Source organism: Myotis nattereri, assembly GCF_964212035.1.
Source record: "Myotis nattereri genome assembly, chromosome: 21".
In the NCBI taxonomy this organism is placed as follows: domain Eukaryota; kingdom Metazoa; phylum Chordata; class Mammalia; order Chiroptera; family Vespertilionidae; genus Myotis; species Myotis nattereri.
In genome coordinates this window covers 272,439-296,193 of record NC_138097.1, presented here as the reverse complement: position 1 = coordinate 296,193, position 23,755 = coordinate 272,439, and the positions used below count along the sequence as shown (strand labels likewise).

The window sequence follows — 23,755 nt, the reverse complement described above, 5'->3', positions numbered from 1 at the left end:
TAGGCCACAGTCTGTGGCACCTGCCTCCCGGCGCCCTGACGATGTGCACTGGGCAGCTCTTAGCGCCCCCCTGGGTTTCCGATCACTGTCAGTGGCAGGGGGCTTCTTCCTGCTTTCCCTTTCACCTCCCTGCATTGTGCCTACATATGCAAATTAGCCGCCATCTTGTTGGCAGTTAACTGCCAATCTTAGTTGGCAGTTAATTTGCATATAGCCCTGATTAGCCAATGAAAAAGGTATCACCGTACGCCAATTACCATTTTTCTTTTATTAGTGTAGATGTTTACTTTGAATTTGTATTAGTTCACACACCCCATCCATGCTTTTGTTCCGGCCCTCCGGTCCAGTTTAAGAACCCATTGTGGCCCTCGAGTCAAAAAGTTTGCCCACCCCTGCTGTGGACCCTCCAGCAGGACCCCTCCCTGCCCAGCCTCAGCCCCGAACTGGACGGGAGCCACTCCTGTGGCCAGGGTGCCCCTGACAGGCTGACCCGGGCAGCAGGGGCCAGGCTCAGAGCCAGCAGTGCTGGTGGCCAGTCCCCAAGGGAGCTGGGCCTGGCCCTGTCTGCCTCCCCTAACGACGCCAGGCCCAGGCCTCTAACCCAAACCCTGGCCTTCAGACCAAGTCCCACGGGCGGGGCTTCCACGGGCCGTGCCGCTCAGGGAGGCCCGGTGCTGCTCCCGGGCCACGTGGTGCCTCTTCATCTGACGAGAAGGCCGAGAGCAGGGCTGTGGGCGCTCACTGCACACGGGGAAGGAAGGGCCTCGCCTTTACACGGGCACTGACAGCAGCTCGGGTGGCACAGACGAGCCCGGGTCTCGAAAGGTGTGGGGCCTCCGCCTCAGCTGCTGCTGTGCCTAGAGGGTGTCGGTGCCCGGGCACCTGACGCTGGGCCAGCCCTGCTCCTGGCTGGCTCTATGCCGCCCCCCCCACCCCACCCCCAGGATCAGGCAGGACGCTGACCCCGGGATGAAGGTGGCAGACGCCCCAGTGCCTGTGATGACGCACCTTCCACAGGTGCTCGGGAGCCTCAGACGAGGTAGGGCCCCTCCCCCTCCACTGTGTAGAGAAGGGGTGGGTGCGGGGCCACCAGGGACAGCCGGTGTGCAGACCAGACCAGTGTCTTCCCTGGGCAGCGTGGCCCACTGGGGAGGCCCCCACCCCCATGGTCCTGGTGCCTCTGGACCTTGTCCACCTGCCTGCTGCCCGGGACACACGTCCTCCCGGCTGGCTTTGCTGCCCCTCCTGAGTCAGCTCAGCTTCTCCTCTCGTCCCTCCACTCGCCGGGCCCAGCCAGGCCAGATGAGGTGCCTCCCGTTCTCCCCAAGAGGGACTCGGGGCCTGGAGGTGGGTGAGAGCAGACTGTGGCCTACGGGCAGCACGGCTGGACGTGGGGAAACGGGACAGTGTATGTAAAGGCCCAGCACAGACCCTGGGCATAGAAGCTCTCAGAAAGGATCACCATCACCTCGACCTGCCAGCACTGTCCACAGGCAGAAGCTAGGAGACACCCTGAAAGATAACCCAGTGCAATAGCCGTTTACACGTGATGACAACGTGTGTGAAAGGAGACCAACAGGACAGCGGGCTGCATCTGCAGCAGTAAGAGCACCAGGACCAGAGCCCACGTGTCGTGACCAGCCTGCTCCGCCCTCAGCCCTCTTGGATCCAGGCCCAGCCCAGCACCTGCCTGTCACCACGGCACCAGGGGAGGAGGCAAAGCTGGTGAAGTGTGGACAAGTGAGGCTCACCAGGGCCTGACCGCACCCCAATCCAAGCCCCACAGAAAGGCAGCGCCAGCTTCCCTCCCAATAAGGCCCCCCTTGATCACTGCCCCGTGCTCTCATGACAACCAGAGGATGGAGTCCTGCAGAAGCTGGAAGACGGGGTGAGGGTGGAGGGCGGCGGGAAGCCTGGTGCAGGGGAAAGGCCCTGCTCCCCAGACCTGGAGGCCAGGCAGGTTCCACACCTGCTCCCTGGCTGCATCCTGGTCGGTCACCGCTCAGCCAGTCCCTTCATCCGGAAAGTCGGGGCGATGACACACGCTTTGGGGACCGCTGCAGCAGAGGACAGGACGCACCCAGTAGGACTCCATCAGGAACACTGGCTAGAAGTTGTGGTTTGTGTTCTAGTTCTACCACTTGCTTTGGGACGGAGGCAAATCAACTCTCCCAAGAGGCTGGTTTCTCACGGGTTCCTACCCTTTCCACCTCCGACGTACTTTAAACAAAATGACCTTATAAGCCAAGGACTATCAACAACTCTTCTTCATTTGTGTTTCCCACAAAGTATCTTTTTAAAACCTTGGCATATACCAAGTTGTGGCAGTATTTCACCCGAGCGGCTTTCTAGAAGGTTCTCAGGCAAGTCGCCTTGAGCGAGCCAGATCCCTCTGTTACAATCTGGTCCTCTGGGTTCCCAGCCTCTCAGCACACTTGCGTGCAGATCAAACAGCCCTTCCGGAGGGAGTGCACTGAGGCAGCCAGCCCTCCCTCCCAGGAAGAGAAAGGGCACTTACAGCTGGGGTTCCGCCCCAGCACACGCTCTGAGCCTGGGGGGAAGGGCCCCCCTCTGCCAGCCTCGCCCACAGCTCTGGACCGTTTCTGGCCTCGCGGGACCCATTCTGTAGCCAAAGAGCTTTCAGCCAAACCCATCCAGGCACAAGCCACAGGGTTCCTGCCACAGCCTTCCTCACGGCCTTCCTCACGGCTCCCGGCTGCAGGAGGGAGGCACACAGCTCTTCGCGGAGCACTCACTCCTCTGCCTCATTAACAGAAGGATGAAATACCAGAGACATTTACCGTCTAAAGTGTCTCGCAGCGAGTGATCAGGACACAAATCAAAAAGGTTCAACTCGCAGCTCTAGGCGGGCCCCTTCACCTCCCCCCCCGCCCCCCCGTTCCCCCCCCCCCGCCACACACACACACACACACACACACACACACACACACATATCGCCGGTCACTTCCACGCTCTTCCCCGTGTCCTGTTAACCCCTAACTGCTGCACACCTGCGTCAAGGTGGCAGCCCTGTCACAACTCACCGCCTAAGGCCCTAGACACCTGTCCACACCGTCCTGCAGTGGACGGCCTGTTCAGGGGCTGCACTCGCACAGCGTCCGGCTCTTTGTGACACTCGACCTCAGCCACGCCTGGGGCAGCAGCGTGCGAACCACACCTGTTCACCCGCCGCTACTTTCTGAGAGCTCACAGGAGGCCATGAGGATAAACAGAGCATTCTCTGCATGTGATTTTAAACATATTCCATAATAACAAAAGCATAATACGCAAATCGACCGAATGACCGTCTGGACTGGACGACCACGCTGACACACACTGGCGCCAGGCCAGCCAAGGCGGGTGTGATGCGATGGGTCGGGGGGGGGGGGGGGGGGGGAGGGGGGGGCACCATCGCCCCCTGATGGCCATGCAGAGGGAGGCCCAGGCCACCATTGATCGTGAAGCCCTGGCCAGGTGGGCGGGGCCTCCCTCTGCTGGGCAATCAATCTTGGAGCCCGATCGTGATCGCAGAGCCTGGTGAAGCCCGGTGATCGATTGCCCCAAAGAGGGAGGCCCAAGCGATCGCACTCATGCCTGTCGCCTGCAGAGGGAGGTGACCGGTGGCAGGGGGGGGTGGGGGCAGCGCCACACAGATGTCAAGCAGTGGCAGTGGCAGCGACAGTGGCAGGGTGGGGCCAGGTGCCAGCAGCCGGGGGAAGGAAAGCCGTGATAGACCCTGATCGCTGGCCCAGCCAAGGGACCCTACCTGAGGGGTCCCGGATTGCGAAAGGGCGCAGGCCGGGCTGAGGGACACTCCCCCTCACCCTGAGCATGGTTCTGTGCGCTCACTGGGCCGTCAGTTTTAGCAGCATCAAAAAGCAGCCCCTCCTTCTCCCCTCCCCTCTCCTCTCCAGACACAAAGTCCTACAAGCTGACAAAACCTTACATGAAACGGGAAACAATCTGACTTCAGCCGGCAAGCACATTCCGCAGGACCAGGTGGGAGTCAGGGCGCCATGACTTTCTGAAGACAGGGGCATCTTTAAGATAACCACCACGCGGGGTGGCCCTGCTTCCTTAACTCCGAATCTGCCCGTCTGTCCCCTCTTAGCAACGAGGCCAGGGGACTAGGATGGCGGCAACATTCACGTTCACAGACAGAGCCCTCGATGAACCAGGCAAAGAAAAAAAAATGTATTTTTACTACCTTTCTTCAATTTTCTCTCTCTCTTTACGAAGCGAGGATATTTCTGGTAGTAGTTTAAAGCTGTGGAAAGACTTTATTATATTTTATTACAGAATTAGAAAATTTCAAAAATAATTGTTTGGAACCACAGTTAAAAAGAAACATAAAACCCCCATAAGAAAGCATTCTGGCACCTGTTAGAATTTCCCCTCGAGTTATGAAATGCAGCTTTCCAGCGATTGTTATAATAGCCGTGACTGTAATTTCAGCGGAATACTCATAATTTTTCTTCTGAACACATGATCATGACTCATTTTTTCTTTAATAGCTCAGTCATTTCAGGAACTACCTGCAAATTAAGAAAAAGAGTAATTAGGCCACTTGAGGCCACTGTGACTGGTCACCACTCCTCAGGAAGCCCTCGGAGGCCACAGGAAGTGTGAAGCCCTCCTGTGCCCAGGTGCCTCCCTCCCTCCTCCAGCCTCTCCTCCCGCCGCGGAGAGACCCTGACACAGGGCTGCAGGGCCAAGAGCCCACTCACTGCTTAGGAGCTTTCTGACACATCACAGCCCTCAGAAAGGCCCCGCACAAAACACAAGTCCAGCGTCTCCTGTCTGTGCCGAGTACCAGCTCCCGGCATTCTCCCCGCCCCACTGCACGCCTGCCTTCCCTTCAAAGGCCACACCAAGTCTCGCTCAGTCATGCCTCTGCCAACCTCCTCAACCTTTCCCCTCCTGTCTGTCCATTTGCTCACCGTTCATCTCACAAGCACTGCCGTGCTCCGAGCACACAGAAACGAGCCGCACGCTGACCACTGAACCATCGCTATTACCACCGAGGCCTCCTGCCACCACGGTGCTGGCCCGCAGGACAGTGAGGGCACGGGGAGGGCACAGTGAGGGGCAGGCCCAGGCTGAGATGGCTATTTACTGACCCCGAGTCTTCCCGGTTCACTGGCTGCACCGGGACTTTCAGTGTGGAGCTGTCCGTGTGGGACCTGCAGGGGGACGGCACGCAGCCGGGGCGCTAGCTGAGCCGCTGGTGTCAATATCCTCACCTAGGCTGCCAAGCGACCCACCGCCGTGCAGACATGCCCGCTGCACCCCTGGTGAGTGCGCCTCTCAATTATTTAGCAGAGCTACTCCCACTGGGTGGAAACAATGTGCTCGTACAAAATTCATCAAGGAGATTGTCGACACGTTTCTCCTGAACGTGGCTTTGTCTGCAGCCCATGGAAAGGCCCTGTTTCCCGCGGAGCCGGCAGGGAGCCGGCAGGGAGCTGGGGCGTCAGCTCGGGCAGCAAGTGCTGGCACCCCCCTCCCCCTCTCCTCGGAGGATGGGCCGCGAGCGTGTGCCAGCCACTCACAGGACATGCAGTGTGCGCTGTGCCAGGGATTGTAAGGTTGACCGAACAAAAAGAGACATAGATGGTGGAGAGAGAGAAACCCCCTCAACCCTTGTTGGGGCAGGAGGACCTTCTGTAAGGTTTTTAACAACTATGTGTTCTAAACCAAATTCATGTTTCCTTTAGAAAAAGTTGAGCTCTAGCCTGTTTTTCATGAAAAATTTAATCTAAAAAAGGTGGGTTTTTTTTTAACACAGCTATTGAGTTATTTTATATAAGATCTTAATCCAAAATAGATAATGCTAATTTTCATTCACAATGTTTGAGATTTTTTTTAAAATGTTGTTATCCCTTTAAATATTTGATTTTTAAAAGACAGAGTGTGGCCCCAGTGAATACATTCACTAAGCCACCATGTCCACTCCTCGGTCAGAACTGCCGTAATCACCACCGATGTGACCCTCACTCTGATCAGCTGAGGACGCCATGTGACGGGCACGACCGAGATGTGGTCCTTTTATGTGAGATGCCCTGGTGCTGCCGTCCCGCCTGTAGCAGCTGGTGAGCTAGGAAGGCAGTCATGAAAGGACAGAATCAGGAGCCGGCAGTAGTTGTGTTAACAACTTGCTGAGTAATTTCCCCAAATCACAACTCTCGGGGACACAGACAAATGGAGGAGAATGCATTTCGCTTGTAGAGACAAACGGGAGGGCCTCTGAGGGGAGGATGCCCGTGCTGACCCAGAGCAGCGGCCCCGCTCCATCCCCGCACCGCGTCCGGGGCGTCACTGAGCAGCGTGGGGTCCGCACGCACAAAGAGTAGAGGCACCGAGCGCATGGGGAGCACCCGGCGCTGGCAAAGCCCAGGCAGGAGCCAACCTCCTGCTGGACGGACCACCCGGCTGTCCTGGGCGGCAGGCTCTCCATCAGGCCCACGCAGCTCCCTGCGCGAGGGGTTCCTGCTCCCGCGAACCCACGTCTCCCCGGCTGGAGGCTACTTCCAGAGCCTCTGTCCCTGCACGAGTGATGGCTGCACAAGGTGACCCAGCAGCCTGTAGGCAGGCCCTGCGGTACCAAGAGGCCAGGCCAGGCCAACTGTACCCTTTACATGTGGCCACGTGAGAGCCAGGTGCTCAAACACCCTGCGTCCTTCTCTCACGCGGAGGATAACATGGAGGCAGCAGCCGAGTAGAAAGAAGAGGGAAAAATGAAGAGGGTGACCGTGGGAGTCGTGCTCCCTCCACACTTGTCACGTCAGGAGGGACGGCTTGAACCCTGCGCAGCTCGCAGAGCGCACTTGGGACAGAAGCGGGACCTGAGCGCCCACTCTCCCCCGGGAAGCGGGACCTGAGCGCCCCCCACCCCGCCCCGAGAAGCCCTGAGCACCCACTCCCCCCGAGAAGCTGGGGCAGGTTCCCCAGGAGGCTGATGTGACTGTCCTCACAGTACCTGCCAAATAGGAGTCCAGGTTGATGAGATGCCAAGAGCCAGGTGGACATTTTAAAGACAATACAGACCCCTTAGAGGGATAAGTATCATGCTCTAGGTAAACATCATGTATTTATTAGGACAACTTCACCTGAAGTAGCTCAAAATTATGTTCATATATTAATACACACACACACACACACACACACACACAGATGCACAAACACAGCATGTCTCCCTATACCAGCTTCCTCCCTGATCGACTCAGAGGTGCTCGGACGACAGGAGAGACGACAGCCACCACGCCAGCGCCAGCCTACCTTGAACAGATCGGCGACTATTCCATAATCTGCCACCTGGAAAATGGGGGCCTCGGGGTCTTTGTTAATTGCCACAATTGTCTGTGAAACAGAAACGAGAAGTTTGGTCTTTGTCAAGAAAACAGACCACGTACATGGGTAGTTCTATGTTCCCTTCCCCACTGACAAACGGGCAGGACTTTCACAGTCCGACTTAACACACAGGCCACACGACTGTCACTCCCAGCCCGGGGGAGCCCGCAGAGCGAGGGCAGCATCTCCCAGGACCGGAGCCTGCAGCTCAGTCCTGGAAACTACGGCCGGAGGAACAGGCCACAGGAACGACGGGGGTCAGAGACAGTAAACAAGGGTCCCCTCTGAGCCTCAAAGTCACGCGGACAAACCGTCCGAGCCACAGGCTCCGATCTGGGTGGAGGCGTCTCTTCTGGGCACAGGGAGCCTGGTTCCCGGCGACTGGCAGAGGCATGTGCAGTGAACGTTGGGTCACCATTTTCCTGGAGACCCTGCTAAGCATCTGACAGTTTCATCATCTGAGAGCTTTTCCATCCCTCGATGCAAAGTTACTTTTTAAAAAATATTTTTCTAATTGATTTCAGAGAGGAAGGGAGAGGGAGAGAGAGAGAGCCATGGATCAGCTGCCTCCTGCACGGCGCACACCGGGGACTGAGCCCACAACCTGAGCATGTGCCCTTGACTGGAATCGAACCCGGGACCCTTCAGTCGACAGGCCAACGCTCTATCCACTGAGCCACACCAGTTAGGGCTCCAAGTTACTTTTAAAGAAACAGCACCAAACTGTGGGCAAGGAACCACAGAAATATTTAAGAAAAAAATATTTGGGCTGGTTAGTTCTTTAGATTACTAAAAGAATATTCCTAAATTATCAACTATACATACTAATAATTATGATAAAACCTTGCTTATACCCTAGACCAGTGATGGCGAACCTATGACACGTGTGTCAGAGGTGACACGCGAACTCAATTTTTGGTTGATTTTTCTTTTTAAATGGCATTTAAATATATAAAATAAATATCAAAAATGTAAGTCTTTGTTTTACTATGGTTGCAAAGATCAAAAAATTTCTATATGTGACACGGCACCAGAGTTAAGTTAGGGTTTTTCAAAATGCTGACACACCGAGCTCGAAATGTTCGCCGTCACTGGCCTAGAGCTTAAATATATTTTTTATTGATTAAGATATTACATATGTGTCCTTATCCCCACGTTACCCCCTACCCGCCCCCCCCCCCCGCTCATGCCCCCCCCCCCCCGCCTGCCCCCGTTGTCTGTGTCCATTGGTTAGGCCTATATGCTTGCATATAAGTCCTTTGGTTGATCCTTCCCCCTTGCCCCCACCCTCCCCTACCTTCCCTCCAAGGCCCGACAGTCCAATCAAAGCCTCTCCGTCTCTGGATCAGTCCTTGTTCATCAGTTTTTGTTGTTCATTATATTCCACAAATGAGTGAGATCCTGTGGTATTTATCCGCTCTCCAGTTCCATCCATGCTGTGGCAAATGGTAAGAGTTCCTTTTTCTTCTTCCTCTTCTTAAAGAATACCTTTCAGCATTTCATATGATACTGGTTTGGTGGTGATGAACTCCTTTAGCTTTTCCTTATCTGTGAGGCTCTTTATCTGACCTTCAATTCTGAATGATAGCTTTGCTGGGTAAAGTAATCTTGGTTGTAGGTTCTTGGTATTCATCACTTTGAATATTTCTTGCCACTCCCTTCTGGCTTGCAAAGTTTCTGTTGAGAGATCACCTGACAGTCGTATGGGTATTCCCTTGTAGGTAACTGAGTTTCTTTCTCTTGCTGCTTTTAAGATTCTCTCTTTGTCTTTTGCTCTTGGCATTTTAATTATGATGTGTCTTGGAGTGGTCCTCTTTGGATACCTTTTGTTTGGGGTTCTCTGCGCTTCCTGGACTTATAAGTCCATTTCTTTCACCAGGTGGGGGAAGTTTTCTGTCATTATTTCTTCAAATAGGTTTTCAATATCTTGGTCTCTCTCATCTTCTGGCACCCCTATAATTCTGATGTTGGTACGCTTGAAGTTGTCCCAGAGGCTCCTTACACTATCTTCATTTTTTTGGAATCTTTTTTCTTTTTTCTTTTTCGGTTGGGTAGTTTTTGTTTCTTTGTATTTCAAATCTTTGACTTGATTCTTGGGATCCTCTTGTCTGCTGTTGGATCTCTGTATATTATTCTTTATTTCAGTCAGTGTATGCTTAATTTCTAGTTGGTCCTTTTTCATATCCTCGAGGGTCTCACTAGATTTCTTGAGGGTCTCACTAAATTTATCAGCGGTTTCCATAAAATTCTTGAAAAACCTTATAAACGTGGTTTTGAACTCTACATCCAGTCGTTTGCTTTCCTCCATTTCTGTCATTTGTGACCTGTTTCTTTGTCTCCGCATTTTTTATGCTTCCCTGTGTTGGTAGAGTGGTTTTGTGTGCTAGGTGTCCTGTAGGGCCCAGTGGCTCAGCCTCCCCAGTTACCTGAGGTGGACACTCTTGGTGCACCCCCTTGTGGGCTTTGTGCACAGTCTTGTTGTAGTTATGCCTTGACTGTTGTAGGATCACTGGGAGGAGTTGACCTCCAGGCCAATTGGCAGTGAGAATCAGCTGTGTCTACAGTGGGAGAACTTCTGTGCTGAAGACACCCTTCTGGGGCAAGACTTGCTTCAATGGGGCTTTGGTGCTCACTGAGTCTGCCCCCTGGGTGTGTCCCTTATGGATCTGAGGAGTTGTAATCCAGATGGTCCCCCTCTGACCACTGGGTACACTGGCTCTTGGAGGTTACCCAGCAGGAGCTATGAAGAGAACTGCAGATTCCCCTTCCTTTTTTGGAGTTTGGAGGTGCCCAGATGAAGCCCAGCTGTGAAGCAGTGCAAGCTGCTGTGGGGCCTTGGGCCTTCTCTTGGAAGTTCTGGGTCTGTCTGGCCCAGCTGCAGTTTGTTAGGTAATTTTCAGGTTGCAAAGGGCCAGGGCATTCATATGCAAAAGCCTCTGCCCCAGCCTGGGTGGGGCGGGGTCTCAGGGAACCAAAGGGCGGAGCAAGCAACTATGGCGGATTCTCAGCCCTGCCCTAAGGGGCCGCGCGAGTCTCAGTGTCCTGATAATTTAATTGCTGCAAGCACCTCTGAGGGAAAGCCGCCCTCGAGTTCCGAGTTCTGCCCGCTGCCAGACAGTCCAGTTTCTCCCCGTATGAGTCCTGGGTCCCCAGAGACTTCCGGGAACCGGAGTTCAGAGCAGTTGGGAGCTTGTGACTCCCTCCCGATTCAAAAAGACAGCTGCGTCCTCAGGTACCAGCCCCTTTCTGCGCACTCTCGAGCCTCCGTACCTTTGCACTTTACTTCCGCAGCTCCTGACCCTTAATGTGCTTTTCTCTTTCCTTCTAGTTGTAGAATTTCCACTCCGCCAGCCTTCCTGCAAGTTCTGGATGATGTCTGTTTTGTCTTTTTATTGTGTTTTGAAGTTGTTGTAGGAGGCAGCAATTTCGGTGTTTCCCTATGCCGCCATCTTAGTTTCTCCTAGAGCTTTCTTTTTACGTCCTTAAAAATCTGTGCTCTTCCTCCTTACAGAGTTTTAAAAGCAGATTGTATTCAACCATATCAATATGCATACTGTTCAAAAGTGCTTTCATTACACTGATTTGCTTGATATAACAACACATCTCATATTCTTTCAACTAAATCACAATGCTCATTGAAACTGCAGCTATCAGATTTATGAAAGCAGCTATCGGATTTAAGCCAATCACTCTGAAGTCCTGTTTCAGAGCTTAACCAAAAGGACAGCCAGACTGTTGTGTCTCCCACACCCGACAGTGATGACAGGGGCTGTGTCTTTCTCAGCTAGGCATCCCCAGCATGCAGTGCAAGTACGTGCTGAGTAAACATTTGCCGACTGCGTGGACAGACGAAGTCTTGGCTCAGGTTTATTCCTGTGGGTTGCTCCCTTTTTGCTTGGGCGTGTACTATCTGGTCTAGTCCATCTCTCACCCAATCCAGCCCTGCTGGCCTGCAGCGAGCACTTTCACCAGGGTCATCCTGGCGGGCAGTCTTTTATTTTCGAGAAGCAGGATTCTGGGTATGTCTGAACTGGCCCAGCTAAAAATATGTTACGGTTGCTGGTGTTGGAGTGTTTTTTCCCTCTAATGCAGCAATAACGTTTTCCGCGTTGGCACTGCTGTTTTCAGAACTCAGTAAAGAACCTGCCATCTGACTGTAAAATCTGACTGGTTTTGAGGCAATTCATTTAGAGGTTACAGAAGGTAGGGCATGTATCCTTTCACGGCAGAAGTTAAACCTGTTAAAAGTTTTATTACCTTTTATATCAAACTTCCATCTGAATGGATAAAAGCAGGGGTGTCAGAAGCATCTCTGACTTCATGACAGACTAAGTTCATCATTCGAACTGCACACTGTTATGCGTGACTCCGTGTGCTGTGTTCTGAGACGCGCACAGAGCCGTTGCACAGGACTTCCAGACATGTCCAAGCAGCAAGTGGAAGTCAGTGTTCGCTCTGTGCACTGGATTTTTAAAACTGCTACAGCATTAAGACTCCAACTCAAATGTGCCGGCACCCTTTAGCAACAACCCAAGAGGGGGGGCCTTTCTAATGTATGGGGGGGCTCTTAGGGAACCAGGCAGAGAATGAGCTGTTTTCACCCGTTTTTCCATCCACAGACCCAGAGCTGAAAGGGACCTCCACGCTGCCCTGGGCAGGCCAGGAGCTGAGTGCACACGGGACTCGCCGAGGTCACTAGCGCTGGAGCTGGACGCGGGGTCAGGCCCTTTCCAGGCACAGCACTGCCCCCCGACATCCTCAGGCCGCAGACCCACATGAACGGTTGAACTCCACGCACTGTGAGATCAATTTTATAAAGAGGAAAGTTTATCCACTTAGCAGCACTACTGTTGTGTCATTACCTTGCTGTCTTTCATCCCAGCTAAATGTTGGATGGCTCCAGATATTCCCACAGCAATATACAGTTCCTGAAAGAAGAGAGGCCGTATCATTAATATGTATTTATGTTATATAAAAGGACATTCATTAAATTGTTAATCAAAATACACTTACTAAATCTCACATGCAGGACAACCCAGGCCAACAAGTTCTACTGTACAGACACTGTCGCACTAGCCCTCTCCTAGCACATTCGCAAGCAGCATCGGAACGGGTCACAGTTCTGCGAGTCCTTCCGCCACACACGTCCACATTAGACTCAACAAGGCTTCAAAGCCTCGCCAGCCCTAGCTGTTTGGCTCAGTGGATAGAGCGTCAGCCTGCAGACTGAAGGGTCCCGGGTTCGATTCTGGTCAAGGGCACATGCCCGGGTTGTGGGCTTGATCCCCAGTAGGGGGTGTACGGGGAGCAGCCAATCAATGATTCTCTCTCATCGTTGATGTTTCTGTCCCTTCCTCTCGGAAATCAATAAAAACATGTATTTTTTAAAAGCCTCTCCATGTGCGTCATAAAATACTAGTAACATTGTTGCTTCATTCCAACAGTCAATGTCCATATACATGTAATATAAATGCAATTTTCTTTAAACCCCCAGAAGTGAATGCTGTTTGTTGACGTTCACCATGTCCCAGAGGAAGTAACAGACTCTGGGCCAAACCAACCCAGACAGGTGGCTCCGGGCCTTCCCGCCTTCTCACCAGCAGCACAGACAGGCGGACAGGCCCACGCGGCCACAGGACCTCCCCGACTGTCCTGCAGACAAGGGTTTCTGAACGAATAAAAGCAGGAGAACAACAGCCGAGCTGAGCCCGGGGTCCTGGCTGCTTCCTGAGGTCGGTGGCTCAGGCAGAAAGGCTGCAGTCACTGGTAGAGGATGTTGTCGGCTGCCTTCCCTGGCTCAGGGGCGTTTCTGCATGTCGATAAAATCACCACCACTATCACCACCACTACTACCAAACCCCCACAGGAGGCCAGGAGAACGCTATGTGGACCAAGGCCACCCTGCCCTGAGGCACTTTCCTCTAAACCAGAGAGTGAGTGAGGAAGAGAATGTGGAGAGACCATGAGGCGTGTTGAGGGGAGAACAGCACTTAAGGGCCAAAGAGTGGTGAGAGGAGGAAGGGAGCAGGCACAGAGGAAGGCGGGTCCTGGTGAGATTGGAGCCCCAGCAGCCCCAGGAGGGAGGGAACCCAGAGGGCGCGCCCAGGCCAACCAACAGCTGCAGCAGCACAGCCGGCCACTCAACTGGAGAACAGGACGGTGGGAGGAGTGAAGCTCAGCCAGCAGAGGACAGGGTTACTCTGCGATATAAGACAGCACCTCATTGCAAACAAGGGCCGGCAGAAAAAGGGCACAAATCCCTCCTCCTCTGTCAAAACTGGACAGACTGCAGCTGCAGACGCGCCCACAGAACAGGGGCTGAGACGAAGCTGCCGCGTCAGGGGCTGCAAGAGCACCCTGGCCTGTGGCTACGAGCCAGGCTCGGGAATCTCGCTGCCGCTGCCCATGTGTCAACCCCAGCCCAGCCCCTGACAGACAGGTAACTGTGGGCCATTCTCTAGCCTCTGGGCCCAGCTTGCTGGTCTGAAAAACCTCAGTTATGCGAACCCTCTTCACAGGTTTCTGTGAGGCTTGTCCGTAGCTTAGGGCCCAGCTTCCCGAGACCCCGCGGCCACGCGAGTTAAGGTGCGGTCCCCTCAGCGCACAGGTGGCCGCGGAGCCCCGTGCAGAGCTGGGCGGCGTGGACACGGAAGGGCTCTGGAGGGAAGCATGATTCCCATCAGTCACTGCACATCTTCATTTTTGTGACAGTCATTTCCCAACAGATGGCAATAAAGTCACTTGAGAATGGGGTCCTTTCCCGATTCATTCAGACGAGCTGTGTGACCAGCAGACTTGCAGGGCAGCCAGAACCCCGTGGTGCCAGCACTGCCCTTCCCAAGCGCCCATACGAGGTAGGAGCTGAGAAGCAATGCTCGCTGCGACTTTCCTGTGTCCACATCGTCCTTGCCTTCCAGGTGGGAAAAGACAACTAGCTCACGCTCACAGGCTCCCCACAAGGGCTCAATAAGAGGGTAAAAACCTACGAACAGTTCGGGAAACACTCGCGTGTGACGGGGCGCGGGCCTCTTGCGCGGCCCTGGCCCTGGGAAGCGCGAAGGCCGAGAGGCAGGGAGCCGACACCCGCTCCAGTCACCTCTGCCCGCAGGACCCACGTGTGCAGCCGGTCCCGGCCGTCCTGCTGCCACAGTCCTCCGGGCCAAGAAGCTCTCACAAGCCGGTTCCACTGGCCCAGGCTGAGGACAAGCCCACGTGGCTGAGAAGCAGGCAGATGCCTGGACTGAAGCGTGAGTCCTGCAGAGCAGGCGTGTGGCCACGGGTCTGACACGCTTGTCAGAGAAATCCACCAACGGCGGAGCCACGGGCAGTGTCCTCTGGCAGGCGACGTGGCCTGGGTGCGTCCTTCAGGAGAGTCCTCGCTTCCCTCCTGCTCCGCCCTGGCCGTGTGAGGACCTGCCCGCCGGGGGCTGGGCGGAGGCGAGGGCAAGCGGCCGTCCACCTGCACACGCGACCTCTGCCCACCCCGCTGGTGAGTCCGGAAGACGTGCAGGGTAACGTGAGCCGCATGTTCGATTCCACTGTCCCGTCAGCCTCAGCAAAGGAAAAAGCAGGTGAAGCTAACTTTAATGAATTCCTGCTCAGACCACCACATCCTGATGGGAACGTGCTGGACAGGAGCTGGGGAGGAGCCTTCGGGTCAGCTCTGCAGGTGCCTGCGGGGCCTGTGGAGGGAGATGAGGAGACGGCGCCTCGAGCCGCGGTGCCTGTGCTGGTCAGAACAAGACCGGCCACGGGGTGTTAAACTCAGAACAGGCGCAGCAGGACTGACCACGCAGTCGCAGGGCGTCGGGCCCATCACAGAGACCCACAAGCAGCCGAGCACTCCCGGTTCAGTACAGCACACGCACACTCTGAAAAGAAACCATCAAGTTCTTTTCTCTAGTAGGTTGTGTTTTTTCTTAAAACTCTAGAAGAACCTGGAAAAAATATATCCTTAAAAACTCACACTTCTCAAAAAAAAGGGGGGGGGCACCTAAATAATCTGAGTTAATAAATTAAAAATTTTAAATGCCTGGAACAAAATACCAAACAAAGAGAGCACAGCGGTCCCCCTTGCAAAGTTTCGGTTACCCATGAGCAGCTGCAGTCCGAAAACATTAAATGAAAAATTCCAGAAATGAACCAGTTTTTCCAGATTTTAAAAATTAGTGTAGCTGACATCCGATATTACATCAGCTTCAGGTGTGCAACATCGTGACTCCACATCTCCGTGCCTCACAATGTGGTCGCCACGGCAACCCCGCTCACCTGCATCACCGCAGTCTCTGCGTGTCAGTGACCACACTTTACACCCCGCAACTTCCTTACTTTGTAGCTGGGAAGCCGAACCTCTTACTCCCTTCACCTTAATCCACACGAGCTGAGTGCCGTGATGAAACCTCACGCTGTTTCCAAAACATCTTCAGATGATGTAATGTCTGACAATCACACACACTGATCTGTTCAAGTAAAGTTCTCATCTCAGAAGCCACTTACCAGTTTTTTCTCAGTAGTAATAAGAACTCCACTTGTAGAGTTCTCTTTATAAGGTAACTGACTCAATTCCTACCCTAATACCATATATTTCAAGTGAATGAAGGGATTCATTTACTAATTTCTTACTGTGCCTAATTTATCAATTTTATCATAGGAATGTATGTACAGGGGGAAAAAACAGTGTACAGGGTGGGGCAAAGGCAGGTTTACAGTTGTGAGTACATGAAACACAGTTATTTATTACTATTTTTATCTTCATCTGGGGATGTATTTATTGATTTTAGAGAGAAGAGGAGGGAAGAGAGAGACAAACATCAATTGGCTGCCTCTGTATGCACCACGACTGGGGATCAAACCCATAACCTTTTTGGCGTACGGGACAACACCCCAACCGAGACAGCCAGGGCACAGAGTTTATTCTTGTATTACATTAATTACGAGAGGCCCAGTGCACGAAATTTGTTCACTGGGGGTGCAGGTGGGGGTCCCTCAGCTCAGCCTGCGCCCTCTCGCAGTCTGGGAGCCCTCAGGGGATGTCTGACTGATGGCTTAGGCCTGCTCCCCAGCAGTCGGACATCCTTGCCACGGCCGCTGCACTCGGCAGCTGTGAGCCCGGCTCAGAGCTCCTGGCTGAGCGGTGCTTCCCCTGTGGGAGCGCACTGACCACCAGGGGGCAGCTCCTGCATTGAGCGTCTGCCCCCTGGTGGTCAGTGCACGTCAGAGCGACTGGTCGTTCCGTTCGGTCGATCTGCATATTAGCCTTTTATTACATAGGATAGGATAGGATTACTTTCCATATGAACAGCTGTAAACCTACTTCTGTCCCATATGTAGAGGGTTTGGCACCACATGGGGGTCCTGGAATGTACACTCTTGATAAAGGAGGATGACCACGTAACAGAAAATGTGGGGTGCACTTAACAGTAATACTTAGGATGACAGAAAATTAGTGAGCTGAGATCTCAGCTCAAGAAAGTTGAAAATGAGCAAGTGTAAGAAACCATTTGTTCAGTCACTAGTATCTATCTAAATAAAAGCCTACGTGACCATCAGACGGGTAGCTACGACGCGCACTGGCCACCAGGGGGCAGACGCTCAGTGCAGGAGCTGCCGAGCTACAGTCACTTGGCAGCTGCAGTTCCTGGGTGACACACTCAGAACCAGAGAGGAGGGAGCCCGATTCCGGGTGCATCACCCGAGACCCGCCCTCTCGCACTCCGGGACCCCTCGGGGGATGTCGGAGAGCCGGTCTCCCCGATCCCCGCAGGCCCGGCCCAGGGACCCCACGGGTGCACAAATCAGTGCATCGGGCCTCTAGTAACTAAATAAATAAGGTGAGAGAGAGAAGGTTCAGGTCCTGACTCCTCCACTTACCATCTGCGTTCTTGGGAGTTACTTAACCTCTCAAGGGTTCACCGCATTGTGAAACGGAGGTAAACACGCGCAGCTAATGGGAGTGTGTGATTATCAAACCACCACGCACGTGAAGTGCTCACAATAGGCTACAGAGGCTATTGGTGCTGCCAGCACCTAATCACCACCAGACCTTTAAACTAAAAGTTATAATATGACAGCCACTGATCACATGAATTCCACTTCACTTGAGCAGTTTCAACTATTAGTCTCTCAAAGAAATTTCTTTTTACAGTGACATAGTTCTCCTGGGATAATGTACTGGAAAATGTCATTGATTCCTGTTGGTTCCTTTTTTGAATTTAAAAAATATATATACTTTAAAATTTATTTCAGAGAGAGAGGGAGAGAGAGATAGAAACAGAAACATCAATGATGAGAGAGAATCATTGATCGGCTGCCTCCTGCACGCCCCTTACTGGGGAACTAGCCCACAACCAGGGCATGTGCCCTTGACCGGAATCGAACCCGGGACCCTTCAGTCCACAGGCCTACGCTCTAACCACTAAGCCAAACCCGCTAGGGCCTTTTTTGCATTTTTTTAAGGTGAGCTATAGAGTTATAATTTCTGCCCAACTTCCTAGACAGTGGTGGTTGAATGTGGGGTGAATTTCTTTATAAAATTCGAACACAATCTTTGTACAGGGATACGTATCCCAGATACACATTATCAAGACATTAAATTGGTTGTATAAAATATATAAGAGGTAAAAATTAGACAAGTTTATGATATAAACTCATACACTGACTCTTTCTGGAATTGGGACAGTATTCTGCCTGCAGAAACTTCAATCTGCTTTACTGTAAACAAAGTAGAAAAATTTAAACATTTAGTTTTTTGTTTACATGACACATGAATTTGAGTGGAGTGGTTAACTCTGGAGCTGCCAGAGCACCAAGGCCAGGCCAATACTGCTTCATCTCTGAAAATCAGCTTTAAAATTTCTTTTCTACCAACAGCCTCCCTTTCCAGACAGAGTTGGGGAAGGAATATAAAAAACTACATTTCTTCGAAGATGAAAATTTAAGAAAACATCATAAGCAATTCCAACTAAAGTTCAGAGATCCAACGTTACGTTCTCAAAAACAATACCTATCACTGTCTCAGACTGGACAACAGTTTTACAACATGGCAAGCTCTCTCTCCACCTTCCTTACTCCAAAGACTACAGAGGCATAACCTTCAACAGCAACTGTTCCAGCTAAAACATGGCACACACCCACAGGACAACTGCCGGGTTAGGAGTTAAAGGGAGTTTATTACAGCAAATAACGAATGTCTTTTTGAGGAGTAGATTAACCTAACTGTACTTTCTAATTACGGCAAGTCTCCTGCGCATTAATGTTGCTATAGTTCATCTTGCTGCTCACTTAAAGGCCAAATTATCTTACGTTTGCCAAATGTGTTTAAGTCCCTTCTCTTTTTGGACGAGACCCCCAAATGCAAAGCACAGTGATCGGTGGCTCTTTCCCCAAAGAGCGCCCTCCTGTGCCACAAACTCCCAGGCAGGGCGATGGCTAAACTGAGCGTCACACAAAGGGACCTGACCCACACTTGGGTTTGAAGCTCAGAGTACGTCCCATCCATCAAACAATGCTCCCGGCGAGGACAGCACTCAGGACGCACATTCGTCACCACAGTTACACGAGCCGTCTTGGGGATGCCAGCAACCACACTGTGCTCTATAAACATGACAATCACTCAAAGGAATGGATAATATTCCCATTTACAGACGAGAAAGCACAGCCTCGGGCAGGGTGAGTGAGTTGTCTAAGGATCTATCCACATAGGAAAAGGCAGGATTCTTAACCCAAGTTTTTTAAACTCAGTACTTTCTCTACTATCCCACAATAGCTCGTATTGTGACAGTACTGGCAGCTTTAATTGAAGTCACTAGTCTATTAAAACTCTAGTATACGTTTATCTAGAGATAAATCTCTGAAGCCAGATGAGATGAACAGCTAACTTGGGTTTATATGTAAAAAGTAGCATCAGTTGTAGCTTCCACCGGATTCTGTCCCACGTTACTCAGAACCAGCTGGTACTTTATCTCTGGGCTCCTCGTGCTGAGTAGGGACACACGCTTCACCCTGCAGCTCTCTCTGCCAATCACTCTCAACAGAACACTTCTCAGCCAGGCCCCCCACGCGCACCAGCGGCAAGGCCGTCAAGGAGACGGACCCAGAAGAGGCAAGACTTGGAAATTACTGTTTACTGTTGTTGATGCTTGTTTTAATTTACGTACCTGCATTGAAAACCAGCTAATAGTTCCAGATAAAACAACACTCGGACCTGGCTTTCAATGTCGTCAATATCTGGCTCCCAATGACTCCTAACGGGAAGTCAGAGCAAAGGCAGCAGACACTCAGGAGGCAGCGGTCCTCGCCCAGCCTCTGGAGGCTTCACATGGACGGAGCTTCCCAGGCGTGTGCTCACTGGGCAGAGGATGTGAGCCCTGAATTCAGCCAAACATGTTTGGAACCCTAACCCCAGCCTTGGAAATGAGCGTCTCCACGTTCTCCTGCCGGATCCTCTTTCCCCAGGAGGAGCCAAGTGGGTGCCTTCCTCCAACTCCCTGGAGGGGACACGCCCAGAGCAGACGGCAGTTCATACACCACAGCAGATGCTTCAGCATGTACTCCACTATTTTTTACAAAATGTAAACGAATAACCCAGTTGCTCAAATACAAAGTTAAATTTTTTTTTTAAAATAAGGACATTAACTATACTGTGGCTCACAATTGAAAAAGTTTAACTCTAACTCAGAAAAAGTGAAGTTTCAGCTCTTAACCTTTTAGTACTGTTTTTAAATGATGGGTTTTGAGTACATAGGATGCATAGGACCTGAAATAAGGTTTTTCTTCAGAGAATTTTTTATAGTAAAGTATAACTTTTAATATTGAACTATTTTGCAATTAAGTGCCTAGTATTAACTTGAGCTTCTACATTATTTCACACATTTTTCAGTGTGGGAAAACACTCCCCAAGTTTACTGAGAATGTGAGGAAGCCAAGTATGCTATTAGATACCTTGTTGAAATTATTCAGATTAATTTATATTGAAATATTTGGGTAAATGACACCAAAGTACTTAGATATATGAACAATCTAGTGCAAAGCTTTGCATTTCAGCAGGTTAAATAAAAAGTTTGACTATCAAGTATTTTATCATTAAGGTTTCCCAAGTCAATCAGAACATGCTGAATTGTATAGACCAGTCAAGAATACTGGCGCAGTGAGGAACTCTAAGGTCGTCTAAGCAATCGCTACTTATCAATGAGAAAAAACCCGAAGCCCCAGGAACAGCTCACCAGAACAGGCTCCCAGGTACTACTCTCTTCACTCCCCTCGCTGCTACTTTCCCAAAATTACTAGGAAAAGCAGGCCACTGCTTAAGCACAGCCTTTCTTGATGTTTAGTCTAAAATTACGATAAGCCCTAGCTGGCTTGGCTCAGTGGGTAGAGCGTCGGCCTGGGGACTGAAGGGTCCCGGGTTCAGTACCGGCCAAGGGCACAGGCCCAGGTTGCGGGCTCGATCCCTAGTAGGGAGCATGCAGGAGGCAGCCGATCAGTGATTCTCTCTCATCATTGATGTATCTCTCTTTCTCTCCCTCTCCCTTCCTCTCTGAAATCAATAAATATATCTTTAAAATAAAGAAATAAATAAGATAAAATAAAATTATGGTAACTTTTATGCCAAGGAGCTCACAAAAGCTACAAAATAACCTGAGAAAAACAGTTTGGAGGTTCCTCAAAAAGCTAACCACAGCCCTAGCCAATTTTGCTCAGTGGTTAGAGCGTCGGCCCACAGACTGAAGGGGCGCAGGTTTGATTCTGGTCAAGGGCAGGTACCTCGGTTGCAGGCTCAATTGCTGGCTCTGGTCGGGGCATATGCGGGAGGCAACCAATCTATGTGTCTCTCTCACAGAGAAGTTTCTCTCTCTCTCCCCCTCCCTTCCACTCTCTAAAAATCAACGGAAAAAATATCCTCGGATGAGGATTAACAACAACAAAAAGCTAAATATAGAATTACTATCTGGCCCAGCAACCCCACTCCTCGGTGTAGAACCTAAAGAACCGAAAACAGGGACTCAAACAGATACTTGTATGTGAATGTTTACAGCAGCATTATTGACAATGGTTAAAAGGTGAAAACAAAACAATCCAAATGTCCATCGACAAATAAATGAATAAACAAAATGTTTACGGAATATTATTCAGACATTTTTCAGCCATAAAAAGGAATAAGGTTCTTACACACACTATAATACAGATGAAATCTGAAAACACGCTAAATGGAATACACAGTCACGAAAGGACAGATAATGTAGGATTCCACTTTTATGAAATACCCACCAGCACAGGCAAAATCACAGAGACATATGGGGATGACCAGGGAGGACCAGGGGCTGGGATGGGAGGGAGGAGCTACTGTTCAATGGGTATGGAGTTTCTCTGTTTGGGGCCATGAAAAATTTTGGGTATAGGGACGATGGTTGCACAACATTGTGACTGTTATTACTGCCACTGAATTGTATACTTAAAAATGACTAAATGGCATATTTTGTTAGATTTCACAACAATCAAAAAGTCATTAGAAAGTTATCACCCTGTCAGAAAACTTCACACAATTCTCCATCTTTAAAAAACTTAATTCTAGACTCTTATGTTTTTGCCAATTATAAAATTTAATTACTATAATTAAATTGTCATTTAAAATTAACTGTCATTTAAAAAAATGACAACAACAATAAGGGGGAAAGATATGACAGGATCTACGTGAATCCTCTGTCCTATCTTTGCAATTTTTCTGTAACTCTAAAACTGTCTAAAAAAGAAAGTTTATGGGGGGAAAAAGCCAAGAAGATTTGTGAAGTTCAGCCTAAGTTACAGAAAGATTTCCTTTTAGCACCTTCTAGAGTTGTAAGAATTTCATTAAGTTATTAAAACATTCTTTTGTACAAGATGTTAGTACTCATATCTTGGAGCTTAAAGTGAACGAAGGGGTGGGATTACATATGCTGAATGTCAGTTATCCATTGAATAAACACTGCCTTCTAGTGCATGTCTATGTTCTCTGACATTCATGTGCATGTTTATATCTGAAGCTATTCATGAGAAAGTAAATTAGTTTTAATATGAACCAAAAATTCAGTTAGAATAAGAATAAAAATTTAGAATAGTTCTATTCCTTTCAAGTTACCACACCAGGAGAGCTACAGCAAAGATTTTCTGTCTACTCTTACTGATTTTCATGTCAGCTGTTAAATTGGACTGACAAGATAGGTCAATATATCATATCAGTGGAATGCTTTCAAAGTTACTCTATATGTAAAAAGAATTCAACAGACTCTCCAAACTTACAAATTTTAACTTTATATAAACAATAATATTGTATAAAAATTTTACTGATATAGTCCTTTGGAATAAATGTTTAGATAAATCAGTCTAACAAAAATGAATCAAAGATAAAATTAGAAGTCAAAGATACAACTAATTGTTAGCAAATACGTTTTTAACTTCTGCACAACCGGTTTATGCATCCAGACCCCCATGTATACACTCTGCAGCCTCTCCTGGTCCCTCCGGACTGCACTGCAGGACTGACCGCCCGCCACGCGACGGCCTCTAAGCAGCTCCGTGTTCAGGGTGGACGCCAGTCCACACAGAATTGCTCTTGGTCCTCTTGGGACTAGAACAGCAATTGCTTTCAGCTAAATGCACTCACATATGAATATTTCAGTACAATTTAATGCTTCTATACCAAACCCAAAGGAATAAAGCATCAATTTGTGAACACAGTTCTCTGGGAGTTAAAAGCCAAGCTGGATAATGCAGTATGAAAAGGACACTCGATCTGCAGCTTTTTAGCCGGACAGAACAGCAGTCCCAGCTGTACACAAATAACTCTATAAAGTTTGTTCCTACACAGACTTTCTGACATTAGTGAGTTTTCAAAACAGAGCCCCAGAATCAAAATTTCTTGTGTTGATAAATTCTCCCAAAATTGCTTCTTCATCTAGAAACTTTTCGCTTACTATCAGAATTATAAATGGACCCTGATCTGTTAGTGTAACACCAAAATGCAGACAAAGCAACCTACTGCCACGAAGAAGATGCACTGAATGCAAAAACCCATTTCCCTGGCAATAGATAACAGATTCTATAATGACTGCAACATGCTTCTCGCCTGATGGTTAGGAAGGTGAAGTCAGCAACAGTCTGCAGGCAATCCAGAAACAAATGTAAACGGGGAACTGCCACTGGCCAAGGCTTAAAAGCCATTCTAACTCTAATCATGGCATAAATCTGACATTGTATTAAGCTCAACAAATATTAATGTGCTAACAACATCCAATGACATTATCAGACATCAGTTAAAGAAATAAGAATTCAGCAGTATCTGTTCATTATTTCAAAAGAAAAAAAAGTCTTAGCAAATGAGGATTTGTAATAGTAACTGCTGGGCACAATTTTAAGTGTTTTACATATATTA

At 50.1% G+C, this 23,755-nt stretch overlaps 1 protein-coding gene across 4 annotated transcripts in view; it reads right to left on the bottom strand.

Moving 5' to 3' along the window:
• Nucleotides 1–3,360: 3,360 nt before the first annotated feature.
• The window catches only part of ETFA (electron transfer flavoprotein subunit alpha), a 44,009-nt gene continuing 23,614 nt past the window's right edge, over nt 3,361–23,755 (bottom strand). For 2 of the 4 annotated variants that reach the window (XM_081114907.1, XM_081114906.1), the window contains exons 10-12: nt 12,213–12,278; nt 7,279–7,359; nt 4,258–4,535 (exon numbers count right to left, since the gene is read on the bottom strand). In XM_081114907.1, coding sequence (XP_080971033.1) covers nt 4,497–4,535; nt 7,279–7,359; nt 12,213–12,278 — 186 coding nt within the window. In that variant the 3' untranslated portion in view covers nt 4,258–4,496. Of the gene's footprint in view, nt 4,536–7,278; nt 7,360–12,212; nt 12,279–23,755 lie in introns of all 4 variants that reach the window. The other 2 variants (XR_013997316.1, XR_013997317.1) reach the window with 2 other exon arrangements.